The 26,018-nt window shown below is 37.1% G+C and overlaps 2 protein-coding genes across 2 annotated transcripts; one reads left to right on the forward strand and one right to left on the reverse strand.

The window, feature by feature from the left end:
* Nucleotides 1–5,016: 5,016 nt before the first annotated feature.
* LOC130743911 (uncharacterized) lies at nucleotides 5,017–12,955 on the reverse strand. Its single transcript, XM_057596126.1, has 9 exons — nucleotides 12,926–12,955; nucleotides 12,804–12,831; nucleotides 12,667–12,757; nucleotides 10,753–10,849; nucleotides 10,588–10,658; nucleotides 9,934–9,950; nucleotides 9,643–9,832; nucleotides 5,258–6,646; nucleotides 5,017–5,164 (listed from the first exon to the last, which is right to left on the reverse strand). The coding sequence occupies exons 1-9, from the start codon at nucleotides 12,953–12,955 to the stop codon at nucleotides 5,017–5,019; spliced, it is 2,061 nt and encodes a 686-aa protein (XP_057452109.1).
* A 12,065-nt stretch (nucleotides 12,956–25,020) lies between these two features.
* LOC130748329 (dirigent protein 19-like) lies at nucleotides 25,021–25,817 on the forward strand. The gene has a single exon (XM_057601513.1). It carries the CDS (start codon nucleotides 25,078–25,080, stop codon nucleotides 25,549–25,551), a length of 474 nt encoding a protein of 157 aa, XP_057457496.1. The 5' UTR covers nucleotides 25,021–25,077; the 3' UTR covers nucleotides 25,552–25,817.
* The last annotated feature ends 201 nt before the right edge of the window (nucleotides 25,818–26,018 follow it).

Here is a 26,018-nt window from a genome sequence, read left to right on the forward strand (position 1 = left end):
AAATCGAATATGTGATTGGAGGAAAGCAAGTTGAATCTAAGAGAGGAAGAGAAGAGATAAACCAGGGTAGATTTATGTTTTATCTACTCCGCATGTGACGCACTTTATAGTGCGCAAGTGATGATGGTGGGGGTGGAAAATTGAGGTGAGTATTTTTTTAATTAAGGGCAGTGGCAGACCTATGGCTTTGAGGGGGTTCAGCCTGAAAAAAAAATAATGACACGTACTCCCTATATTTTTTTTTGAACCCCCTAAAAAATTTAAATTATACTAGTAGACCAAGTTTTGCACATATTTACACCAAAGACCCATTCACTTCTCTCACTCCCTCACTCAATCACTTTGTGTCTCTTTCTCTCGCGTACGGCGTACCCTATGCTCTGTTTGGATAAAGAGATGAAAATGAGAGGAAGGATTATAAGTGGAAAAAATATAAATAGAAAGAATATAAGTGAAAAATGAGGTGATTTTAAAGTTGTTTACATTGATGGAAAAAAATAAGAGAAAGAAAGGAAAAGTGAGAGTGATATTTACATAATTACTATTGTACCCCTTATTAATATAATATATAGTAATACTTTAATAGGGATCAAATTTTGATTGTGACACATTTTATAGAATCTCACGCATACCAAGGCAATTATAGGTGCCCTTGGTTGTTTTCCTCGCTGAATTGAGCGGAAAACAATAATGTGACTGTAGTCCATTCCTTTTCCGCGCCCCCTCATTTTCCTTGCCCATCCAAACACATAAAAATGTTATTTTCCACTTATAATCCATCCTACCAACTTCCTTCCCCACAAAATACACTCAAACAAACAGAGTGTAAGTCCCTCCTAGGCTCCCACCAACCTACCCAAGCACCCACCAAGCCACCAAATCAGACCACATCGCCTTGCTCAGGGGCGGACCCAGCACAAAGTGAGGGGTTCATATGAACCCCCTAGAAAAAATTACACTTATCCCCCTATATAATTATTTTTTTGAACCCCTTAAAAATTTTAAATTATACCAGTAGACCAAGGTTTGCACCTATTTGCACTAACGACCCACCTATTTGTACAACTATGACTTGTATAATTTCTTATGTATAAACATATTAAAGTTGTTTTTAATTATACTTTTACCGATATGTTCATTTGAAAAATTTAAACCCCTGACCCCAGGTTCTGAATCCACAATTGATTAAGGGTATTATGTTATTTTCATCACTTTATAGGTGACAAGATGTAGGGGCACGACACCAAATACTACTCCCTTAAAATAAATGCAAAAAAAGGATTGTGGAAGCATCATCCTAAGCTGCAATGGAAGAGTAGTGTTTATGGCTGCGTAAGGTTCCAACATTACCTTAGAGAGCCGAATTCTACTTAGCCCATATTGGGAATAATTTTCCTTTGGTGTTCATGTTTTTAGACCCCTATGGGTGATTGGTTAAGTTTGTTAATCAAGATTTAGTGGAGGCTACGCCCTTTATTTATGTTCCTGCTTGCTTCTAGGTAGCGTTCACTTTATTTTGCGCCTAGCCCCTCCATTAAAAAAGATTGTAAATGTTGCAGTTCAACATGCCATCCTTTCTATGTGCCAAGTTTCCACCTGCACAATACAAAAGGGTAGAGATCAACCACTTGCAATACAAAGTACATTCTTAATTATTGTATTCCTAACCTTATATCTAATTAGATAACTACAAGGGCATGTTGAAAATTCAAGTATTGCTGAGAATTTAAGTGTGAGTTGAAGTCTCACATAGGTTAAGTATTGGTGAGGAGAAGACATTCTGAAATTCTGGTACACGCAGGACATATGTTCTACACAATGTCCCGGACAATGCACGCTGGGGGTTTCACCCGAGAAAAAACAGAAAAACAATAACAAATAACACAGAGGATTGATAACCTAAATCGGTGCAACATCACCTACATTTAGGGGTTTCACCCGAGAAAGAAAATCCACTATTAGTAATATTGGTACACTCGGTCTTAGATGAACAAGCCCCTTGTTCAAAGCTTTCCTACATAATACTACCTAGCGTTTTATACTTAGTCTGTCCCCTTAAGTATGAGATCCCTCTCACTTTTCTCACAATCACTGTCACAGTGATTGAAACAATAAACAACGAGAGATTGAAGAGATTACAACTCAACTAAACAAACCAACTCTATGCCTAATGATTTTCAAAGGAGGCAGTAGAGTGGTGTACAAATAACAATAAGGACTCACAAAATACAACCCTAAAAACACAACTATACGGTGCCCAACGCACACTTAGCAACTAGGGTTGGACTTCCTTATATATATGTTCTTTTGTAGGCCTTGATCTTCAATGGGCTGAACGAACAAAGAGTTCATTAACTAAATATGGAAAAAACCTTGTTGTCAAAGATTTGATCTCAAACATATTTTCTCCACAAAAAACAAAAGCAACAACAAATCTCTCATCAGAAGATTTGTTCACATAATAAAACAATCACCTCATTCTGAATCTGGAACAAATATTTTAAACTAGTAACAAATCTTATCAAATTAGATTTGAACACAAAAAGATATAATCTTCTACAATTTAAGCCAACCCTAACTTGTTGATCATGTCAATCAATCCAAAGTTTCTAGAAAACACGCGCAACACACAGCAGCTACGCATGGGCAAATGTTGCACCAGATGCTCCAACATTTGGTAGCACATCTTGACAGATAAAACATCTTAGCTAAAATGTAGACAACTAAGAAAATATGAACAACACTTTATAAGAGATGTGACCCATAAACCTAATACATTAAGGTTTTGAGTTAAAATGTGGCGTCGATATCTCCTGGTGACAATGTGGTCACTGTAGAGTGTCCTGTTGGACCATGGTGAGAACTGCGGTACAAGGGTGGATAAGCTTCCGCGGAGGGGGGCATGATAATGTGGTGTTAGCTCGCACTTGAGGGGAGATTGCTGAGAATGCAAGTGTGAGTTGAAGTCTCACATTAGTTAAGTATGGGTGAGGATAAGATTTTATAAGAGATATAACTCATAAATCTAATGCCTTAAGATTTTGGGTTAAAATGTGACGTCAATACCTCTTGGTGTCTTGCTCCTCGGCCATGGACTCTGTCTCCCCAAAATGACATAAATAGAAAACCAATATTCAGAAGTTTTGTAGAACTTGGAATTTTCAGGTTAAATATGTGAGAACTTGATAATTTTTCTCATCAAAACGGAGATGAGGCAAGACAAACACCCACTGGCCGGATATTAATTTTTTTTTGTCTTAAGGAGTCTAACTTTCACGCATTATTTTTTTTTCTCTGTCGCAACCATGATTACGGCGGGACGGCGCTACAAACATTAGAATGCAGAAAATTCGCCACCAACATTTTTAAAGAGGAAAAACGTTAGAAAACCCATAAGAATATAGCCTTTGAAACCAGAAACGGGTCCAAGAGTCAATTACGCATAGGAAAGGTACTAGTATCCTAAGCGTCCATTTATAAATGGTTACCCTAATTAATTATGCAAATTCACTTAGCTTTCTAAAAATTTGTTTAACCCCACAAGAAAATCATTTGATTAAGGATTATTTTATATTCTATTAAGAGAAAAAAAAGATTATTTACAATTTTGGTTAGACGGTTGTTGATGCCCGCCCCTGCGTATTTCTAAGTGCAATGGAGAATTCAAAGCCACGTACTTCTTAAAATACTTTTAGATTGGTTTGTGTTTTTTCATTTTAAAAAGGTTAATCATATACTAAGATATCTCTAATTTTTTTTAGAAAATATATCATTTAAATTGGTAGGTGGATTTTATTACATACAAAACCAGCCAAGCATTAAGAATTCACGTTAGTTTAAATTGATATTGGAAATATTTGTGTTTTGATAAGTTCAAGTGGTAGGAGCTGGAGACATATGAGCTGGGCAGTGGAAGGTCTAGGGATCGATTTCTGACAGGTGCAATTTATCTTTTCGATGTAAAAAAAAAAGATAAGTTACAAGAGAATAAGAAAGTTCACGACATGTAATATATAGTTGTAAGAAACATATTCTAAGTAAGAATCAGATCCTTTCTAAAAAACCCCAATCCCATGTTGGAAAGAAAAATAAAACGTATCCTTTTGGCAAAACAGTAACCGACAAGGAAGCAAAGGAAAAGGAGAAAACATGGCAGACAAGTGGAGGGGAAGGGTAGCTCACTTGTGGTGAGCTAAGAGAATGAAGGGATTTGCAGGGTGAAGGGACATGGTTCGAATCCTGGCGAAGGAACTAATTTACTAACAATTAACAACAAACATTGACTTATAAAAAAAAGGGCAAACAGTGAGGTCTCAAGGAAGAAGAACCATGTAAACATCATAGCGCAACATCACCTGATCTTGATTATAGCAGCAAAAGAACTTTCACTCCCGAACGTCCTTCCTCTTGCGGTATTCTGCGCTCCGTCCCTTCTCTTCTTTCCAAACTCAGAACTGTATCTCTTATTTAGAATTGCAGTTCAAGGTTGAAACTGCAACTCACAAGTGATCACACAGTTTCTCTCTCACTCTGAACCTGCCTCTACCCCAACAACCTCCTCTATTTATAGTTGTCTACCTAGAGTTTGGTCTCTAGCCTCCCTTTGATTCTCTCTTGATTTTTTTCCAGTTTACTAAATTAAACATGATATTCCTTGGAATCTTTACCTCGTAGAACAAGAAATTCTAGAATCTTCTAATTATTTATTATTTTCGGATTTATTTAATTAATAACTATAAATTTTGAAATTATTTAATTAAATATTATTATCATAATTTAAAGTGCTAATTTTTATATATTTTAAACATGTAAGCTACATTAAATTAATATTATTAAGGTAGGAAAAAATTAGGTGTTCACATTCTCTATATGGTATCCCACGGCTAGCATACATGAAACTAAGGGCATATTTAATTGCAGTTTTTCAAAATAGTATTTAAAAACTGTTTTTAGAAACTGTTTTTAAAAACAGTACTGTTTGAATTAGTTTTTTTTTGAATTTCGGTTTCATTCAAATTAAGAAGAAACCATAGAGGCTAAAACATCATCCTGGATGATAGAGGAAATCTCAAAAGGAGCCTCTTCAATCCAAACCATACAACCCAACTGAAAAGCTAAACGAGCCATCGCGTCAGCGACACAATTAACAGTACAACGCACAAAACTGAAATTAAAGACATCAAAATTAGAAAGTAATAAATGACAAACCCGGACAACGGTGTCCAAATGCAAAAAACCGCTATCCTTCCGCTCCTACGTCTGAACAAGAGCCAGACAATCAGACTCGAACCATACCCTCTGGAAACCAAGTTCAGCCGCCAAACCAAGAGCCCACCGGAACGCCAAAGCCTCCGTTAGCACCGGATTCAGAACTGGACTAGTCACCATGGTTTCCGCTGCCAAAACTTCGCCACGACTGTTGCGGACAATCAAACCGAGACCTGCATCATGAGAAGCTTGCACAGAAGCATCAAAGTTTATCTTAAAAATACCAGCAGCTAGTGCCCGCCAAGAAGACTGCAACTCGCGACCAACCGGAGAAGCGTCTTGCTGAAGTACAAGGGACGGACGGAGCGCTGCTGCTTGCGGCAGGATCTGGGCTACGGACGTGTCCCGCTTGTTATACACCAGCTCGTTTCGAACCTGCCAAAGAGCATAGAGCAGCGTAAAGAGAATTCCCGCAGCAGCAAGAAACCGAGACATGAACTGCTGCACAGAGCACTCGACGTCCACACGAATAGCCAAAGGGGAGGCAAATAAGACCCGCTTTGCAAACGGACAATAGAACAAGACGTGCTCAACGGTCTCTAGAACTCCTGGACAGCGTGGGCAGCAAGGCTCTTCCACCACACCCCGACGGTAAAGCACGTCCTTCACCGGCAATACTCCAAGGCTAGCACGCCAGACAGTCTCACGACAACGAGGCACATCATCAGCCTTCCACAGCTTGGTCCAATGCGCATGAGATAGGGTGGACGCTGTTGAAGATGAAGCTTCATCTTCCATATGCTTTTTCCTGATGAAATTATACCTAGTTTTCACACTATAGCTGCCATTACTAGTCTCGGGCCAAAAGAAACAAACTTCCCGTGCTTGCAAAGACAAGGGGATAGATAATATAGTTGTAGCCGTAGGAGGCCAGCACAAATGTTCCACCAATTCACGGTTCCATCGAAGTCCGTTCTCTTCAAGGATATCCGACACATGAGTGACGTTCAACTCCAAGGCCACATCATAACGAACCACCACGGGACAAGAAGTGGGGACCCATTTATCATCCCAAGCCTTAATGTTCTTGTCATCACCCACTCGCCACATTCCTTCCTCATGAAACAACCAAGATGATTTCAATAAACTAGACCATGCGTAGCTCGGTCTATACCCCTTCTTTGCCACAAAAATTGATTGATGAGTAAAGTACACCGCTTTATACACCTTGGTCAACATAGTATCCGGCTTGGTCACTATTCGCCACCAATTCTTGGCCACCAAGGCTACGTTGAAAGCCTTAAAATCTCGGATACCTAAACCACCACGACCCTTGGGACGACATATGGTGTCCCACTTGAGCCAATGGACCGTGTGCTTATTGACATCGCCACCCCAATAGAACCGGCTAATAAGACCCTCAATCTGGGAACATAAGCTGTCAGGAAGAAGGAAACAAGACATAACGTAAGAAGGTATAGTTTAGGCCACAACTTTGACTAATACCTCCCTACCTGCTCTGGAAAGTGCTTTTTCTTTCCAACCCTTGAGTTTTTTCCAAACCCGGTCCTTGACAAAATTGAAGATCTGGATCTTAGACTTCCCAATTATTGTCGACAAACCAAGATACTTGTCAAAACACTACACAATCTTTACGTTCGTCAACCCTTTAAGGTGATTAAAACAAACATCAGGTACATTTCGGCTAACCGTGAGCTGTTTTGGTATTTTAATTTTAAAAATTGAAATTGAGAGCTGAAAATAGTTTTTGAAAACAAACTAGCTTCTAAAAATAAGAATCTATTTTTGAAAATTGTAATTAAACAGGCCCTAATTCATTCGAAGTTTTGAGATTACATTAAATGAATATGTATGCACAATAAAACATTCTCCACACATATCGTTCAGAGATTGAACTATATGCTAGATGTTTAAGGAGCTTAACTATTTACCCACTGCATTAATCGATAATTATTAAAAATTTGAACAACTGTGCATTACCATTTACCAATATTTACCATGTTTCGATAGACAAATATTTCATGGAATATTCTTAAAATTAAGAAAACTAAATTTTTGTTTATCAGCAAGAAAACTAGAATTAATGTCCTAGTTAGTGTCATGGGATTATTTAGTGGAGCACCAATCATTTTCAGCGGTGGTTGTGCTTATAATGGGACATATAATATGTATTTGATATGTAATTGAGATCAAGAATTAAAAAAATACCATAAGAAGTGTAACAGAAAAATATTACTATAAACTAGAACTTAAAAAAAATCAATCAAAGATCTAATAAATTTGGTTTTTTCTAGAATCAGTCTATTGAAAAGTCAAGCAACCACAATAAGCAGTCCTGGTTTCGATCTGTTTCAAGTCAAAGTAATTCGATTTGTTTAGAAAGCATTGGAATTTGAAGGTTTAATTTTTCAGGAGTCTGGGAAATATATATTAATTTATCTGAAGGATGAGAAAATGTTCATATACATGACGACGATTTTTTTGGAAAATTAATTATGATGTTTCTTGTGGTGCCCATTGCCCACTAGGATGGAGATAGAACATTTTAGTCTACCGGTACACCCCAGGGGGACTTTTAACAATTTAAGTCAATGTATTTCCGCCCCATCCCTTCTCCTCCTTCTAAAATTTGACTAGATCTTTGTTCCAACAAAGAAAAATAAACTCTTAGCTTGTTTTTACTGAATTCTTTAAATCCGTTCTTGAACAAGTGGTTTTTCGGAAACAAGTGATTTAGTGGTGTATTGACCATCAAAGCATCCAGACCATAAAACAACAAACACTTGTCAAAAAAATAGATAATGAAATAGAAACAATTTGTTGGACCACCATAGGTGGAGAAACATAATTTAATACCCTCATGTTCCATGAATGAGATTCGACTTCAATCAAATTAGAAACATAACACACATCCATCCAGAAGCAGTTTGAGCTCCAAACAATCTTTTTTAGCAAAGACTCCCTCGACATTGTCGAACTATTACCAGATCGTGGCTTTTAGAAGCCACACACGGTTGAAGCAAATGTTAAGTTCAAATATCCAAATTAATTGCTCCAAACTCTAATTTTGCTGATAACAACATTACAGTCATAAAATTATTGAGAAATGACTAGAAACTATTGTGCAAATTGAAGTTTTAGGAAAGAAAAATACAGGAGCTTGAAGATATGACGCAGTAATCTTGATCATCTGTCAAATCATAAGGCTTTTCTATAGAAGTGTGAAGGATATATAGACCCACAAGATCATTATCATCCGCAATCTTCTTTCATTTTCCAAGTTTTCATGGGAACGTCTGTATTGTGCGTATATTTTTAAGAAAAACATCTACAGAGAAGACAACATCTGCATACAGTACACATCTAGTGAAGACCAGTTCATGGTTATCTTTTGAGTTTTGACACAATCATGAAGGTTATAAATACTCACGTTGAAGTAAAGTGCACATCAAGTCCGAATACTAAAAAAAAGATCAAGAGTAGCAAGCATCAATCCCCGAAGAGTCAAAATCAAAATGGAAATATTGGTTTTGCATGTTATTCTTCTGCACTGCACTGTGTCATCAACTAAATAGGCAAATCTTGGACCAACTGAAAAATGACTTGTTTTGCCATCCCAACTCCCAAGTTACAAATCCAAATCCCCCACTTTGTTTTTTGTGGAATTTTAAATTTAATGTTTCAATTTAACATGTAAAAGTTAAATAAATATAAGTGAGTTTACATTATTATTATTAAATTTAATGTTTCAAGTTCTAGGTTCACTACTAAAAAAAGCAAATTAGCGAGGGGCGCAATCCGTCGCTAAATCAGGAAAATTCCGTCGCTAAACATTTACCGACGGAACGCCATCCGCCGTGTAAAGTGGCGTCGCTGAATATTTAACGACGGAAAATTAAATCCGTCGCTAATAGCGACGGAAATAGGCCGTCGCTAATTTATATAATTCCGTCGCTAAATCATTTACGGGATTACCTCATGAATCCGTCGCTATTTCCGACGGGATATTCCGTCGCTATTTACGACGGAAGTAACTAGCCGTCTCTATTTGCGACGGAACGTAGCAGTCCGTCGCTAACTACCTGTCATTTTTATATCCATTCCCTCTCTAATTTATCAACGGTAGAGAGGGATAAAATCCGTCGCTAAATTTACCACTGGGTAACTGACAGAAATTTTTTTCTGTACAATATCAATTCAATAACCAGATAATCAGTCATCATGAAAAAAATTGATATGTAATATGCATCATCATAAGTAGTAACTAACCAGATAATCAGTCATCATGAAAAAAATATTGTAAAGAAAGAAAAAGAAACCTATCTTTAGCTGGACTATTTACTACATTACTTGAAAGTGATCTTTAGAGCCCTAAATAGTGATAGTGGAACCAAGATGCATTTCAGAACAAACCATGTAGCATCAATGAGACTGAGACATGCATACTCACAAAGAACTTCATGTGCCGTCATCCGCTTCTTAGGGTCTCTTATAAGCATTCTTCGAACAAGGTCCTTTCCACTTTTAGATATATTTGGCCATGGGTCAGAAACAAAGTCAAGCTCTCCTTTCAAAACTTGCTCAAATATTCCTTGTTCCGTTTCTGATACAAACACCAAATACATAAGGTACTTAATAATAAGTAATACAGATCATAATCAAAACTAATGCAGTCAACCTCCCTTAATGACTCATACAGTCAACCTCCCTTAATCGCATATCTTCAATAAGACATAGCATATGGGGACAAACATATCAAAATTGGGGAAACCAGTTGCTGAAACAACCAGGTTGTAGTAGATCAAGAAAATTAAGAATTGAAAAGAGGCAAGATGATGATCCAATAAGTATTAAAAAGGATGAACACAACTCTTCAATACATAAGACCTTGATCATGGCACTATTTATCCATTCAACATAATTGTCTGACCCATCATACTTCTCGCTGCACACTGTCAGTGCAGAGAAACCTGGCAGGGTCCTTAAATTTTACTATAGGAAACAGGTCTATACCACAGGTGGTTCTGAATGCCAAAGTGGAAACATAAGTACAACTTTGACAAGTTATATGGTGTGTGTGTGGCTGTGAGCAAGTTCAAAAACAACTTCCAATACAATTCATTCATATCTGCAGATAAGAAAGCTCAGAGTTTTCCTAAAATCATATAATTATAAGAAAACTGTGATTTATTTGAGATTCTAGACCCAGGGGCCAAGAAACACCTCCACAAGCAAAAAAAATTGAAAAACAATACGCAAATGTAAAGACTAAAGAATATAAAAGCTTTTTCAATAACAAGAATCACATCTACATCAATTCATATGAAGTTGTGAAATACTAGCAAGGAAAAACAGTACATGTGTCTATGACTATCACGTCTTCTATCCCTATCTCTTTCCCTTGTAGGGCTTCGCCCACTATAATATTCCTGTAAATCATTCAATAATTAAACCAAAATATCAGAACAACTCACTTTCTACATTCTCAAAAATAAGATTTGATTAGAAAATAAAGGGAAGCACCTTCTCATATGCCTTATCTTCAACCTCATCAACAGGCTGGTCATTATCCTCTTTCTCCTCTTCCTCCTCAAAATCTTCTTCAAGTGCACTTCTCCACCTACAAAACATAGAAGTTGAAAACTAAACATCTTCACACCACAAAATCACATGTTTGTATTCTATATTCTAAAGCGTCAATTTCACAGTCACAAACGAACCAAGCACTACTCAAAGCAAACAACTCAGTAGACCAATGTTTTATTTTTCTAAGCACGGTAAAGCAACCGGGGAAAATTGCTCAAAGCACAATTTCAAATGTAAAGCAGATAAATGAGGACAAGGTTTTAATAAGGCTTAATTGCACTTTTGGTCCCCCAACTTTGGCCTTCCTGCAAAAATCGTCCCCAAACTTAAAAATTAGCAAAAAACGTCCCTAACGTTTACACCCGGTTGCAAAATTGGTTTTCCGTCCAACTTCCGTCCAAAATCTAACTGAAAATGGTGACATGGCATTTCTAAATTAATTTTAACTGAAAAAATAATTTATTAATATTCTTTAATTAAAATATTTAGCCATGTACCAAAAAATTAAAATATTAAGCCATAATCCTCTCTCTCCATCTTCTCCCAAAACCCTAATAGACCAGAACCAATCTGAGGAACGCCGCCACCTCTGGCTCCCTCCCCAACCACTCTGACCACTTCGATAACAGTGGCGCTGACCGCGGTGGTCCGAGAAACGATCGCGAGGGGCGGCGCATGTGATTGCGAAGCTCCATAAACAAAGAGAGAGAGAGAGAGAGAGAGAGAGAGAGAGAGAGACGACGCAGACCTAGAGGAGGTGGCGGCGGCGGCGCACAGATAAAGGGAAACGATGATGGTAACGCGTGATTCAGGTCGGGAAGGAGGATATGGAGTGGGTGGTGACGGCGGCCCCTTGGCTTGGTAGTGGAGGATGAGGCCACAATGGAGAAGAAACCAGATGAAGAAACACGGTCTGATTCTGAGATGAAGAAACCCAGAGGAAGATCTGGTCCGATGGGAGATGGTGGTGTTGATGGGATTGGATTTGGATGGCTTGCCTTACCTCCTTCATCCTTATCTGTTCTGGTTTAGGTGTTGTGAGGGACAAGCAAAAATTGGATCTAAACCCCAAAGTTAGAAGATGAGAGAGAGAGAGAGAGAGAGCTGGGTAAGAAGGAAATTATTTCTTGTCTTTTTTTCTCAGGACCTACCTGCTGTTCATGAACCTGCCCTAGCTTATCTCCATCCTCCTCTGTTCTTGACTTCTTGTATTTTTTATTTTTTTAATGATTGCAGAAAGCAACATTCTGCAATGGAAGGAGAATTGCAGAAAGCATTTATGCACCAAACCAAGAAGATGAATGTTAGGTTGCGGTTGGAGTTGGATGAGAGGGAGCGGTAGGGGGTTGAGGTTGAATTGTGACGGATTATCTCCGTCACTAGTCCCAAAAATAAAAAATTATATTTCTTAATTAAATTATTAATATTTTTCAATTAAAATATTATTAAATAATACCACGTCAGCAATCTGTTAGATTTTTGATGGAAGTTACACGGAAAACCAATTTTGCAACCGGGTGTAAACGTTAGGGACGTTTTTTGCTAATTTTGAAGTTTGGGGACGATTTTCACAGGAAGGCCAAAGTTGGGGGACCAAAAGTGCAATTAAGCGCCTTTTAATAAAATCACAACTTTAACCCCTACATGCTCCTCGACAGACAAATAGAAGTACATCCCAAAAACAAAAAGAAGTAAAATGGTGACGCTCAGTTTAAGCCTACTTCAACTTTGAATTCTCCAATTAGTGAGAGAAAAAAAGTTATTTCCATCAGTTAAACACTAAACATAAAACATAGTAATGTAAGTAAGTTCTTCACACAAAAGCAAACCAAAATCATCAGAGGCAACTACCTTCTCTTGTTACGCAGCATAGCAATATCATAGGAATAATCTTTCATGAGAAGCTCATCAATGACCTCATCCACATGCGTCAACGAAAACTCTGCAACACCAATAGCAACAAATTAGCTTAACAAGCACACACGCACGATAGATAAAAGCATCATCAACAGAGAACTAAATTGCAATCACAACACAAAAGCTAAGTTCAATACACATTATATCAGAACCAGTAAGACGCAAATAAAAAGCACCAAGAATCCTTACATACCTGAAAACCAAACACATAATCAGAAACCATTCATTCGTTGATTAGAAAGAATTGAAGAGCAAAGAAGAGGAAATACTTACGTTTTTTATGAACTCGATGACGATTTCCTCATGCTTGTGCCCTAATTGGTTCCTCAAGTTCCCATCATACAGAACTAAATAGAAGGGAGGAGGCGTTGGCTGTGTGTGGCTTGAAACGCGAAGGGGTTTGAAAGTTGATGTGTGTGGCTTCGACACACAAGAGGAAGGAGGCGTTGGCTGGAGGGTTTGCAAGTGGAGGAGGTGCGGCTTGGAGGCGGCGCAATGGAGGAACAATGGCAAAGGGAGAGGACGCGCGAGATCTGGAGATTTGGGCACGGTTGAAGATCTGCAGAGGGAGAGAGAGAGCAAGAGAGCGGCTGGGAGTGAGAAAGGGAGAGGGGGCCCTACAGGCGACGACCATGTGAGAGTCGAGAGGAGAAGGAGAGGGCGGCGGGGCGTGGGAGGGAGCGGTGGCGGTGCAAGGAGTGAATGGTAAGCCTTCAGATGTGTTAGCGAGCATGAGTGAATGGATTGGTTAAGTGTTTGGAAATATTTTAACCTAGTAGTGTTCGTAAAGTTAAATATATTTATTTCAAAATGATGACCCTATTTTAGTAGTGTTTTTAGGGTCATTCCTTTGTGTGTTTTGAGTCTTTTTGTTGAGTCTCATGTAGTGTTTCATGCATTCTCATGCATTTTTATCTTTTCTTTAGTCTTTATTTTGTTTTGGTAATTTAGTAGTTTTATAGGGAGTTTTCTTGCATTTTAAGTAAAGTTTAGGACTTGCATGGTTTTGTTGTGTTTTATGAAGGACCTCTTGTGCTAATGAGCTCTTGGAGCTTCTAGAATCTTTCTTGACTTGTTGGTTAGGTTTGGAGAGCAGAAACTGAAGGAGAAAGAAGGCCAAGAAGCATGGAATTGATGGAGAACTTAAAGAGGATTGAAAAGAGGAGTTTCAGAAGCCAAAAAGTCCTTTTCAGGCGAGCTTAAGCGCCTAGGCGTTGGGAATGGGCGCCTAGGCGCCAATTAGGTCCAGAGGCATGTTTTTCAACATGCAATTGGCGCTCAGGCGCTCTGAATTGGCGCCTGAGCGCCCAACCTCGTTTATTTTGCCTATAAATAAGGCTTAGGCCAATTTCTTTGATACATTTGGACATTTCACTCATTTTTGATCAAGTTTTAGAGCTGAGGAGAACTTTGGGGCCAAGGGAGGCTTCCAACTTGTATTCTTTCTCAGGTTTTCTTTACATTTTCTTTATGAATTCACTAGCCATGAGTGGCTAGTTTACTTTTTGCTTTGGGTTAAGAGATTCTATGAAATTTTAGTTTGTTAAATCCTATCTCTATGCATGAGTCTTGATTCAATCTTGTATTTCAATTCCTTATTGCATGCTTAGCTTTGGTGCACCTTTGCTATAAGCTAGATTATAATCAAATAGAAATTTGTTATGATTTAGGGACATGAATTGGAATAGATCCTTCTATACTTGCTTCTAGGCATAGAGTGAGGGTAGGGTTTTGTTGGCCTGAACATACATGCTTATTTACATCTTATGAATGTTTAAGTACACAAGGAATTGGGCTTATCTTTCAGTTTGAGAGAGTTACTTTTGTGAGGAATCAACTAGTAAGTACATAGGCTATAACAACAGGAGTTAAATCAAGGTTTCACATGCATAGGATAGGTGGACTAAAATGGATTAGATGATCAAAAACCCAAGGCAATTTTCCATCATTTGTTTTTCACAACTTATTCATCATTGCTCTTTTGCAAAACTTTTGTCACAATCAACCAAAACCAATCTTTGAAATTTACTGCTTTAAGAACTTGCAAACTTTAGGCTTAAATCAACAATTCTCACTCACAATCCCTGTGGTTCGATATTTTAAAACCCGGAGGTATTCGTACACTTGCGAATTGACCAACACAAAACATATTAAAAAACATATCATCTAGCTCAAATGGTTAAGGCCTTCCCTTTTGGATACAAGACCCAGGTTCGAATCTGGGAGAAAAAATTATTCATTTTTAAAAACAATATATTTAGCGACGGAATTTCTGTTAGCTTTCCGTCGCTAACTTCTTACAAAATTTACCGAGGGAATTAGCGGCGGGAGGTCATCAGCGACGGCTCAAATCCGTCGCTAATTTATAATATAAAATATTAAAATAGAATTAGCGAGGGAATTAGCGACGGAACAACAACGAGGGGCAAAATCCATCGCCAAATCCGTCGCTAAATTTTAAAACAGAAAGTTTATTTCCAAAACGTGGATCCGTCGGTGATTCCGTCGCTAATAGCGATGGATTTATTTCCGTCGGTAAATCGCGTTTTTTTAGTAGTGGTTCAAATCCTCCCCACTCTCTTTTTGTGAAATGGTAAATTTTACGTTAGGGACTAAACTTCGTTAGCTGACTAAAACTGACGGAGAGACTAATTTGACCGACTTCTCCCACTTTTAATCATTTAAGAACCAACTTGACAACGTGTCATACTTTAAGGAATCAAAGTGATAATTTACCCCATTGTTATACGTTACCAAGGTTTTGAACGAGAATCTTGTCTATTTTTTGTGGCATGTGATTTGACTCATAATTAAAAAAAAATTCATTGTGTTATTTAAAATATTATTTAACACTATTTATAATAGGGTTAAGTTTTTTTTTGAAAAGATAATAGGGTTAAGATGAAACTACTCAAATCCTTAATTTTTGCTATCATTTATTTAGGATAATTTTTTTTTTGAAGTGTTTAGGTTTAGGATATCAATTACCAGGTAAAATGGGTATCCGCAAAATTACGTACATAATTTGGTAGATTATAAATTTTAGGCCTAAATTTTACGAGAACTTATTTAAATTTTAAATATATTGTTTGCTTTTTTAGGCTTAATTCCAGTTTAGGTCCCTGATGTTTCACAAATGTGCGGTCTGCACCCCCCGTATTTAAAACGTGCGGTCAAGCTCCCTCATGATTCCAGAACGATCTATTGAGACCCTTCCGTTAAGTTTCGTCAGTTGACTAAACGGAACTCGCTGACGGTGCATTTATTTATTTTTATTTTTAAAACAGAATTATTAAATTCATTAATTTTGAAAAAGCAAATTAGTGATGAAAATAATCCGTCATGAACTTAATTATAAGCAAGCTTCAGTATTTGATCTGAATGAAGAAATACCAAAAATTCTGTTATAATTAAGTTGCATCTGGAAGGAGAAGAAGAAGTAAACCAAGAGAGGCTGAGAAGAGGTTGTGCTTCTTCATTCTATTCTCTTCTATTCTTCCTTCAAATCATCACGTACATAGCCATAATCGCTTCCCTCTCTAAGTGACCTGCAATCTGGACTCAAGGTTCTCCTTTCTTCCCTTGTTTGTGACCTACGATCCGGGTTCTTCTGCACGATCTGGATTCTTCGCCATGATATTCGAATAGGGTTCTGGGCAGGAGCGTATCCGGGATTTTATTGTTGGGGGGGGCGAAATATAAGACTAAAAAAATCTTCATTGAAAGTTATATAAACTTTAAATAGTAAAAAAATATTTAAATACAACTCTTTGTTCTTTCATAGTACTAAATTTATTTATTATGGTATCTCGATATAAACAACTAATAAATTTATGAGAAGATCATCTTCAATTTTGTTGCGAAGCCGAGTCTTAACAACTTTCATTACAGAAAAAAATCGCTTTGTAGATGCTGTTGAAAAAGGGAGTGTCAAAAAAAGAAGTATCAATCTATTAACAAGTGGAAACATTGTTCCTTTTCCTGTTTCAACTAACTTCGGGTAAAACTCAGATAAACTAGAAATTTTTCCTAAATTAGGATCTCGGGAAACATGTGAATAATAATGTCTCTATTGGAACGGAAAATTCCTTCTTTCTAGCTTGGAAAAACACCTATAGTCGGTGACCATTTCAAAATTCTTGGGGGGGCGATGGCCCTGCCTGCCCCTCCCTAGATATGCCCCTGGTTCTGGGTTGTTCTCTTCGATCTTCGAGTAGGGAGAAGATATATTTGTGGAATTGTGGTCACAGATATGGGTTTTCTAGAAAAAAAATCTCGCATCCCCACCCCCACCATAAACCCAATCCCCCAAGCTTGCGTCGTTGTTGCTCGCAGTGAAGATTGGGGTTTACGGTTTCATTCTCATCTTCAATAATTGAAACACTCAATGATTGGGGTTTTTGGGTTGGTGTTTGCTTCTGGGTTGATTGTAGGTATAGGCTTAGTGCATTTGGGTTCTTAACTTGAAGAAACAGAAAATTGCAGATAAGGATCCATCAATTGAAGAAGAAGATTCATGCATGGTGGATCTGAAAAACTGTGGTCTGTGCTTCAGTGTTTGATCTGAATTTTGGGGTTGGTGGGGGCGGGGGTGTTTTCAAGGTTTTAAGATGGGGGTGGAGGTGGTGGTGCGGTGGTTGAGTGGTGGTTATGCGCAGTGGCGGACCTTAAAGTTTACATAGTGTAGCTCCCTCAGAGATTTGGCCAAAAAATATTTTAGAGTATAGGATATATATTATACTATATAAAATCACATATATAATGGGGGTTTTCGAGGTTTTAAGATGGGGTGGAGGTGGTGGTGCGGTGGTTGAGTGGTGGTTATGCGCAGTGGCGGACCTTAAGGTTGACATAGTGTAGCTCCCTCAAATATTTGGCCAAAAAATATTTTAGAGTATAGGATATATATTATACTATATAAAATCACATATATAATATCTAACAAGGGTAAGCTATGATTTGGCCAAAAAAACTTATGTCAGCTTCACCGTACCAATTTTTTTAACTTGGGCTTTGATTATGCTACTTTATGTAAGAAAATTTAGTTATTTCATTATGGTTAACAACACTTTATGTGATTTTGATTTTAGTATATAATATCAAATATCAATATATAAATTAATGATTCTCTATGAAATATTTTTTTTTGCTGTTAACAAAATATTTCAAAATTTATATATTTAAATTTATTTGAGCTCCCCCATAAATTTTGTTGAAGTTCCGCCACTGGTTATGCAGTGGTGAGAAGAAGAAGAAGAAGTTGGTGGTGATGGTGCTGGGGTGGTTGAGTGGTGGTTGTTGCGGTGGTGAGAAGAAGAAGAAGAAGAAGAAGAAGAAGAAGAAGAAGAAGAAGAAGAAGAAGAAGAAGAAGAAGAAGAAGAAGAAGAAGAAGAAGAAGAGGAAGAGGAAGAGGAAGAGGAAGAGGAAGAGGAAGAGGAAGAGGAAGAGGAAGAGGAAGAGGAAGAGGAAGAGGAAGAGGAAGAGGAAGAGGAAGAAGCTCTAAGAGGAAGAGGAAGAGGAAGAGGAAGAGGAAGAGGAAGAGGAAGAAGCTCTAGTTTTACTCAACAGAAGCTCTCTAGCTAAACAATAGGTTTCAGTCTTTATATATAGCAGTCATCCAGGCCTTGTCTTCGATGGGCTTGGACGAGCAAAGGTCCACACAACACTCAGGGAGTTACTAGGAAACAAATCTGCAGAAAAGTCTTCAATAATAAGTTTCCTATTTCAGAAATAAAACTCCCACACAATCTCAGATCAAATCATTGAAACTGATTTGATCACATAGAATATAATCCTTGCACGGCCCATAGAAGCTTCCAAAAATACCCTAGCTTGATCACCAAGTAATCAAAACGAAGCTTCACAGAAAACCTAGCCAACTCATTGCAGGTTTCACAGGGACAGATGTCAAAGGCAAGATGTTGTGACATCGGGTCCGACATGTTGGCCAAAAACTTAACTTAGCTAAAATGCAGACAACATAACAAAGGAACAACATTTTGTAACCAATGAAGGTTTGTTGCACTTGAATGTTATAATCTGATGACTAACATTTTCTCTCTTCTGTCTGATCTATTTAATTATTGCTTTGTTACCTTCTATCAAATCAATCAAAACCCCCCTTTATATTTGCTTTGGTTTTACTCTAATATCAATTAATAATTTATCAAGTTCTTGTGAGAACGATCCTAGTGTTCATCACCTTGTACGGCATTCAAAGAAAAAATACTTTGACACGCACCCGCGACAGTGCGTTCGTCAGAGTGGAAATAAGCCAAGCCAAACTTTGCGTGGCCCTTGCCTGACCTGCATTCTCTTTTAGTGACCCAAGCCTGGCCTTCGGCCTTTGAAAAAACGAATATTAAGGCCTGACCTGACCTATTAAAAGGCCTGGCTTGGCCTACAAGCCTGCTTAAAAGCTTATTTCACAGACAATTATATCTAAAGAAGGTTAATGGGTCGCAGACTATAGGTCATGGGATAATAGACCAGTGGGCTAATATATCTTTTTATATATCATTGCATTTCATTTTCAAATAATAAAACTTGTATGTACATCATTGCATTTCAAAGAACAAAATCTTCTCATATTTAAAACAAACACAACTAAAAAGAAGTGGTATGTGATTTGTACAAACATGAGAACCAAATTGTATATTATTTTGGTGCTAGAGTTTCTAAAGTTTATGTTAAATATTATATTTATTTGTAGTATTAATAAAAATAATATATAAATAAGCCGACTTGTCAAGCTAAATAAACTTTTTTGATAGCTTGAGCCTAACCTTTTTAGCTCATTAAGCTTTTTAAAAAGTCTAGGTCCAACTCTTTTAATAAATGAGTCAAGTCAAAAACCAAGTCTCTGACGAGCCAAGCCATAGGCCCCTGACAAGCCGTCCGGCTCATTTAATTTCCACCCCTAGTTACAAACGAAAAAAAAATTATAACTTTATTTACGATTAACTTGAAACTACATCTACTTCAAAAAAAGAAAGACGAAGTTAAACAAATCCTTAATATTTGCTATCTTTTATATTCGATGTGAATTACCATGCACACTCAAACATAGTCCTCGAGAAGCTAATGCTCCTACTGATTGCCTCGTAGAGATGGGTGTCTCGTCTCAGTGCGTGTTTGTTATACTTGAGGATCCTCTTGATCCAACATGAGTTTGCATAACTTATTTCAGGTTTCGAGTTTAACTCTCACCTCCCCGTAGGTCGAGAGTTCAAATCTTCCTAAGGTTTGTAAAAACTCAACTGATGTGCAACCCACTTGGAGAGATCCCCAGTACTTCTACTCAGGGGTGAGCCTCTGTTGGCCTCCCCAGCAAGCCAGACAACCTGCCTGGTAGTTTGGAGGTGTTTTCTCTCTGTTCTACCATTTTTATAAAAAAAATTAAAGTAATATTAAAAAATGTTATAATGTGTTTATATAATAAGAATTCAAAATTTAAATTTTATAATTAGAAAATAAATTGAATAACATGTAGATGAGTAAAATAACATGTAGTATAATTTTTTAAGTGGAGTATATTTTGGTGGCCTAATTAAAGAAAGTGGGTATCCATGTGGAATCACACAAGACTAGGATGTCAAAATTACCTACATTCATGGATAAAAATTTGTTATGGGTAAAGTTACCTGCACCCACGGGTATCTAGGGTCGGCCCATGGCCAAAGCCATCCAAGCAAGGGCTTAGGCTCCCCAAATTATTATTTTACTAAGTAAAAAAGATCCCCAAATTTATTTACCATGTAAAATGGCCCCCAAAATTAAAATTTATCTTTGATTAAATGGATTTGCTTTATTATCTATTGAAAAAAACATGTTAAATCAAATTAATTACGATAATTTAATAAATGATTTTGCATCTCATAAAATTCGATAAAGATGATAATTTTATGTAAAAATTTTTGATAAAGAAATATTTTTTAGGTAAAAAGATCTCACTTCAAAGTTTGCTTTATGCCTCATTTAGAGTTGGACCGGCCCTGCGGGTGTCCACGGATTTTTAATAGATATTTTCATTAATCCATTAGGATTTAGCCAATTGAGCTGTTTCATGTACCGATGGTGCCACTAATGTCATGCTACAAATGATCTTTGATTAAGAAATATAATTAATATTCTAAAAAAAATGATAGAGGTATGAATATTGATGTATCCATATCCATGGATACCCACCCGATATATAAAATACTAAAATATCTTTTATATATATTGAAGTTAATAAGAATAGCACAATAAGGGGAGGGGGGAGTTTGAATTGTGCCATCCAAAAACTTGGATTTCCAAATGATTGAACGATTTATCGTCTTCATTGATATCGTTTGGTGCAGCGAAATTGTGAGAGTAGAGAAAGAGACAATGAACGCCATCATTTTATCCTGGTTCACCCCTGAGCGATAGGGCTACATCCAATCCTTGACTATACCAAGATTTCACAAAGCTCAAGTATCAAAGACTTCTCCTTACAAGTATTCTTTGACCCCTGCCTCTTCAGACAAAACAAGTATTCTTTAAACACTGCCTCTTCAGGCAAAACCAATTATTCTTTGGACACTACCTCTCCAGGTAAAACAAGAATTCGTAGGACTTCTCCTCACTAACTATTACAAGGACTCTTCCTTTACAACAAGTATATAGGAATTCTCCTCAAACAATCTTTTTCAAGATCATTTCATCTACGAGTGTCTCTTATAGAAATAATGATGATAGATAAATTTAAGTTCACAAATCATGAAATATTTTTGGATGAGGTTTGACTCTAAGACTATACTTTATGTTCTATCACATGAAATAGTAAGTTAGAGATTTGACTCTTAAGAAAAACTTATCTTGATGTTGAAGCATACAATGTTGATGATCGTTTCTGAGTGATGAGCTCCGAGGCTTCTTTTTCGTTTAATTACTTTGAGCATAGAAGCTCATTAATGATGGTGAGCATAAGCGCGAATTCTACAAGTCTTCTATTATTTCCTTTATACTCCTGAATCTGCTATGAGAGAAAGATAGTCGTTGGAACGTGTTCTTCAAAGAGCTTCTAGTTGTTGGATCAAATGATACATTGTGTACTTGATTCAGATGTCTTGCTGGCATAATACTGTTTGATTGAGACATTTTTTCGAAAAGATGTATTATGTCAACTTGTAGGTAACATATGTCTGAGCTTCTATCTGTTGTTGTATAGATATGGAAATGTAATAATGACACATTTGTACTTCTTGCTTGGCATTGTCCTCTGTTAGAATCATGTGATCTTGACTTTGCAAAACTTCTTCAAGAAGCTATTCTGAGCTCTTTTCTAATTTGTCTTCAACGGTCATTTCTTAGACTTTGCAGCTTTCATCATTTGATAAACCTTGTTCCACTCATATAATATGATTTGCTCGCTTTTTTGCTTCTGTCGTCTTTCCTTTTTTCAGACAATCTTTCCTCATTGTTCTTCTATTGTTCAGACGATGTCTCTTGCTTCATCATTCTTCATATTAGTCACTAGGAGTTTAGTGATAAGCTTTGACCAATCACTTGAAGCTTCTTTTCTTGAGATGAATTGTCTTGAAGTGTGTTGCCTAGATGAGTAGATGATAGTAAGCAAAGACAATAAGTTGTCTTCCATTTCTCCAGTTCTTGTATGAGAGAGAAAGAAGAAACTATATATGTTGTCGTTGTGCTCGTTTCCTTGATAGACGTGCTTCATAGTGTATCACTTGATTTCTTGCACTTGACTTTCTCCTCTAGATTGTCATAGATGTATTTCAAAATCCTTGGCGCTCATTCTCTGATCATTGCTTCACTCATTCATTCCTTGAGATAGTTGATGAATGTGGATGCTGAACGCAGTCTTCTCATCTGATAGCTTCGTTTGATTTGCATGAGTTGACTTGAAGATTTAACTTCTTTTGCTTTAATAAGGTCTTGATGCTTTGACTATAATTTTGTAGATTGTCTTGTGTCTTGATCATTCTTCTCTTCTCTAGCTCAGACGTTGTGGCATGTTTGACTTTGCTTGTATCGTCTGGCCTTGTTGCTTTGACCTTTCTCCTTTTAGGTTGAGCGTCTTCTTGCATAATCTATGCTTTGAATATAAGACGATAAGGTATGAGAGATATAAGTATGATTTCCTGAAATACAATTCACATGATTTAATCACTTCACTTATACTCTTGAAAATTGTTATAATTCAAATTATGATAAACGATATATCTAGCGTTTGAACTTAACATATAACATATATATATATATATATATATATATATATATAATGAATTTTGTATTTGAATTATAGTTCTCCTAAAAGTAAACTTGTACAATGGTAATGGTAAAAAAAAACCTTAAACCAAAAAAATGGGTAGAAAATAAGTGTTTTCCTTTACATATTGATTGACTGTAAAGATTGATTGACTGTAAAGTCCAATCTTAAATTTTATTTTTAATATCATTTTCAATTGAACAAATATATGCAAATTCATATATGTTCATGGGTGTCGGGTGTCCATGGATACCACGGATATTTTAAAATCCGGTTAAAACTCACTTAATGGATGTTCATGCAGGTATGAAACGGGTACGTGCAAGTATAAATTTTTATCTACAGAGTGAGTGATGAGCATATACTACCCATGTCCATCCATACTCATTGACATCACTACAAGAATAACTCTCAACCCCTTCCTATCATGTGTTATTCCTTTATGTGACTAGCTATTTATTTTCCGTGACTATAAACTCACCCACCACATTTATTTTCCATATTTTGCACTAACTTCCCTCTATAAGTTAACCACTAAACCCACTCCCCTTATTTATGCTTTCAAGACAACCATTAATTTCCCTTTAGAACCACTAAACCCACTATTCTTATTTATCCGCGGCCACATTGTGAGCAGCTATTAATTCCTAGATTCAAAGGTTCCCTTCTCCTCCTCCTCCTATTAGTGTTATAATATTTGCTTCTCATTCTAACAATAAGTTTCTATTCTCGATTTTCTATGATTCATTGTTTGCTTTTCATTCCAACAATAGGTTATTTTATTCTCGATTCTCTATGATTCTTATTTGATCTTTTGATCTCTTTTGTGTTAGGAAATAACACAGCTGAAGAAGTAAAGTAAAACCAGGAGCGCAATCAACAACACAAGAATATAACGTGGAAACTCCAAAACCGGAGAAAAAACCACGGCCGTTGTCAAAACCGACAACCAGAGAATAAACACTATGTGAAAATTGTTACAACACATAGACTTCACTCTCAATCACCCCATAACTCCAGTACACTCACACTCTCCAAAGTAAATATTTGAACTACATCTCACAATACTCTAAAACAAGAGCATAAGAGAAAAAGAAAACACAAATATAAACTTAAAGTGTTTTTAGGTGCTACATCTTTGGTGTTTTGGTGTGTTGAAACAAGGAGCCTGAGATCTCTATATATAGTCTTGAACCCTCCCACCCCTCACTAATCTAAGCGATGTGGGACTTCTCCAAGATGCATAACTTGATCTTTTTCCTCCTTCATTAGCAATGTGAGACTTACATTGCAATCAACCCCAACATTTTATACATGTCCCTTCAACATTTATAATTTGGGAGAGTGAACACTGAGCTATTTGGGGAACTACCAAAGTAGAGGGTACTAGCAGAATGAAGATTTTCAAAGATGTCTTCATTTCCATAGGAGAATATAAAGAAAGGTCATAATGCTTTTCAAAGCTTTAGCAATGGATTCTAATTTCACAATCCCCAACTGTAAGTAGAAAGTGTCTAATATTTATATTGTTGAAGAGATTAGTATAGGGTTTAAACAATCAAGAGGGTAAGAGTTAACTATTTATTTATTCTACTCATTCTCTCCAACATGTGGTTTGGAATTAAAACCTTTACGGAGGAGGGGAAATTGGGTCAATGTGGGATTTCATTTGCGGTAGTTTCTTTAGTGGAACCACAATATAGTGGTATATTTTCTTGCCTTCTTCATTAGTGTTTCTTCTCCCTTTCATAAACTAATTAAGTAAATAATTTAATATAATAATATGGGGTTGTCTAAATGACCCATGATAAAGTTTGGGTTAAATAACCCATCATCCAATCACATTAGAGATAAGTGAGTTGGAATTTCTATATTTTATTTATTAATTTATTATTTATTGTGACTCTTCCAAAGATTTTGGATAGATTTATCTTGATTGGATCCTGTAATGGTTCACGAGTCTTTACACCTACCCCTTTCCTTATAAATTGCACTCTTTCCCTCCACTCTTTTCATTCCACTTTTGTTGCAGTACAAGATATTAGACAACCCAACAAGATATAGTTAACTTTTCCCAAACCTAGTAAACCATGGCTCTCAAAAACATCATTCTCTCCTTCCTCATCCTTCTCTCCTTCCTCATCCTCTACTTGTACACACTCACCACCACAGAACAACCCAGTTTCTTCGGGCGTTCCAGCCACTTCAGATTCTACTGGCAAGATGTGGTGAGTGGAGCAAACCCCACCGCCATTCAAGTCATTCCACCACTCCCTAAGTTCAACACAACCACTACCTTCGGTTTGGTGAGGATGATCGACAACGCTCTCACCTCAGGACCCGAACTGAGTTCAAACCTAGTGGGGAGAGCTCAAGGGTTCTATGCCTCGGAGTCACAGACGGAGTTCAGTTTTCTGATGATTCAGAACTTTGTGTTCCTGGAAGGAGTGTACAATGGGAGCTACATCACCATCATGGGGAGGAACCCGGTTATGCAGAAGGTGAGAGAGTTTCCGGTGGTTGGCGGCAGCGGGCTCTTCCGGTTGGCTAAGGGATATGCTTAGGCTAGCACCGTGGCTTATGATCCTAAAACTGGGGATGCTACCGTTGAGTACAATGTTTATGTTTCCCATTGTTAATTAATAATTATCGATGATGCTTTTGGTAGCTAGCCTCCACTGGTCACTTGTGGTCATGCTTAGGTTTGCTTCCTATTTATTTTAATTTGTCGTGTGTTTGTGGTGGTAGGTATCACAATTTGAATAATAACTTAGAGTGGTGAAACACTCCTTAACCAATAATATATGGATGAAAATCATCTTTTTGTGCACATTGCTTGTCCTCCTTTCCCTATCATTTTATTCAGAACTCAACTAAGTGACACACACACTAGTTCAAATTACACATTACTTTTCCTTTGACTTTAACGTCTTCCTTTCTCTTCTCCCTTCGGCAATCCAAACGTATACAAACTCTGAGATGATGCAGTTAAAGGAAATATCGCTACAAAAGGAGATAATGCAATTAAAGA

This window comes from Lotus japonicus, chromosome 3 (genome assembly GCF_012489685.1).
Source record: "Lotus japonicus ecotype B-129 chromosome 3, LjGifu_v1.2".
Classification (NCBI taxonomy): domain Eukaryota; kingdom Viridiplantae; phylum Streptophyta; class Magnoliopsida; order Fabales; family Fabaceae; genus Lotus; species Lotus japonicus.

Bases quoted from the DNA above. Each gene is read 5' to 3' on its own strand.
- LOC130743911 (XM_057596126.1), bottom strand. From the start codon at position 12,955: ATGGTTTCTGATTATGTGTTTGGTTTTCAG. The intron at 10,850-12,666 runs GTAGTTGCCTCT...TATGTTTTGTAG, and splicing joins ATGCTGCGTAACAAGAGAAG to GTGGAGAAGTGCACTTGAAG. The intron at 10,659-10,752 runs GTGCTTCCCTTT...AATGATTTACAG, and splicing joins AAGATAAGGCATATGAGAAG to GAATATTATAGTGGGCGAAG.
- LOC130748329 (XM_057601513.1), top strand. From the start codon at position 25,078: ATGGCTCTCAAAAACATCATTCTCTCCTTCCTCATCCTTCTCTCCTTC.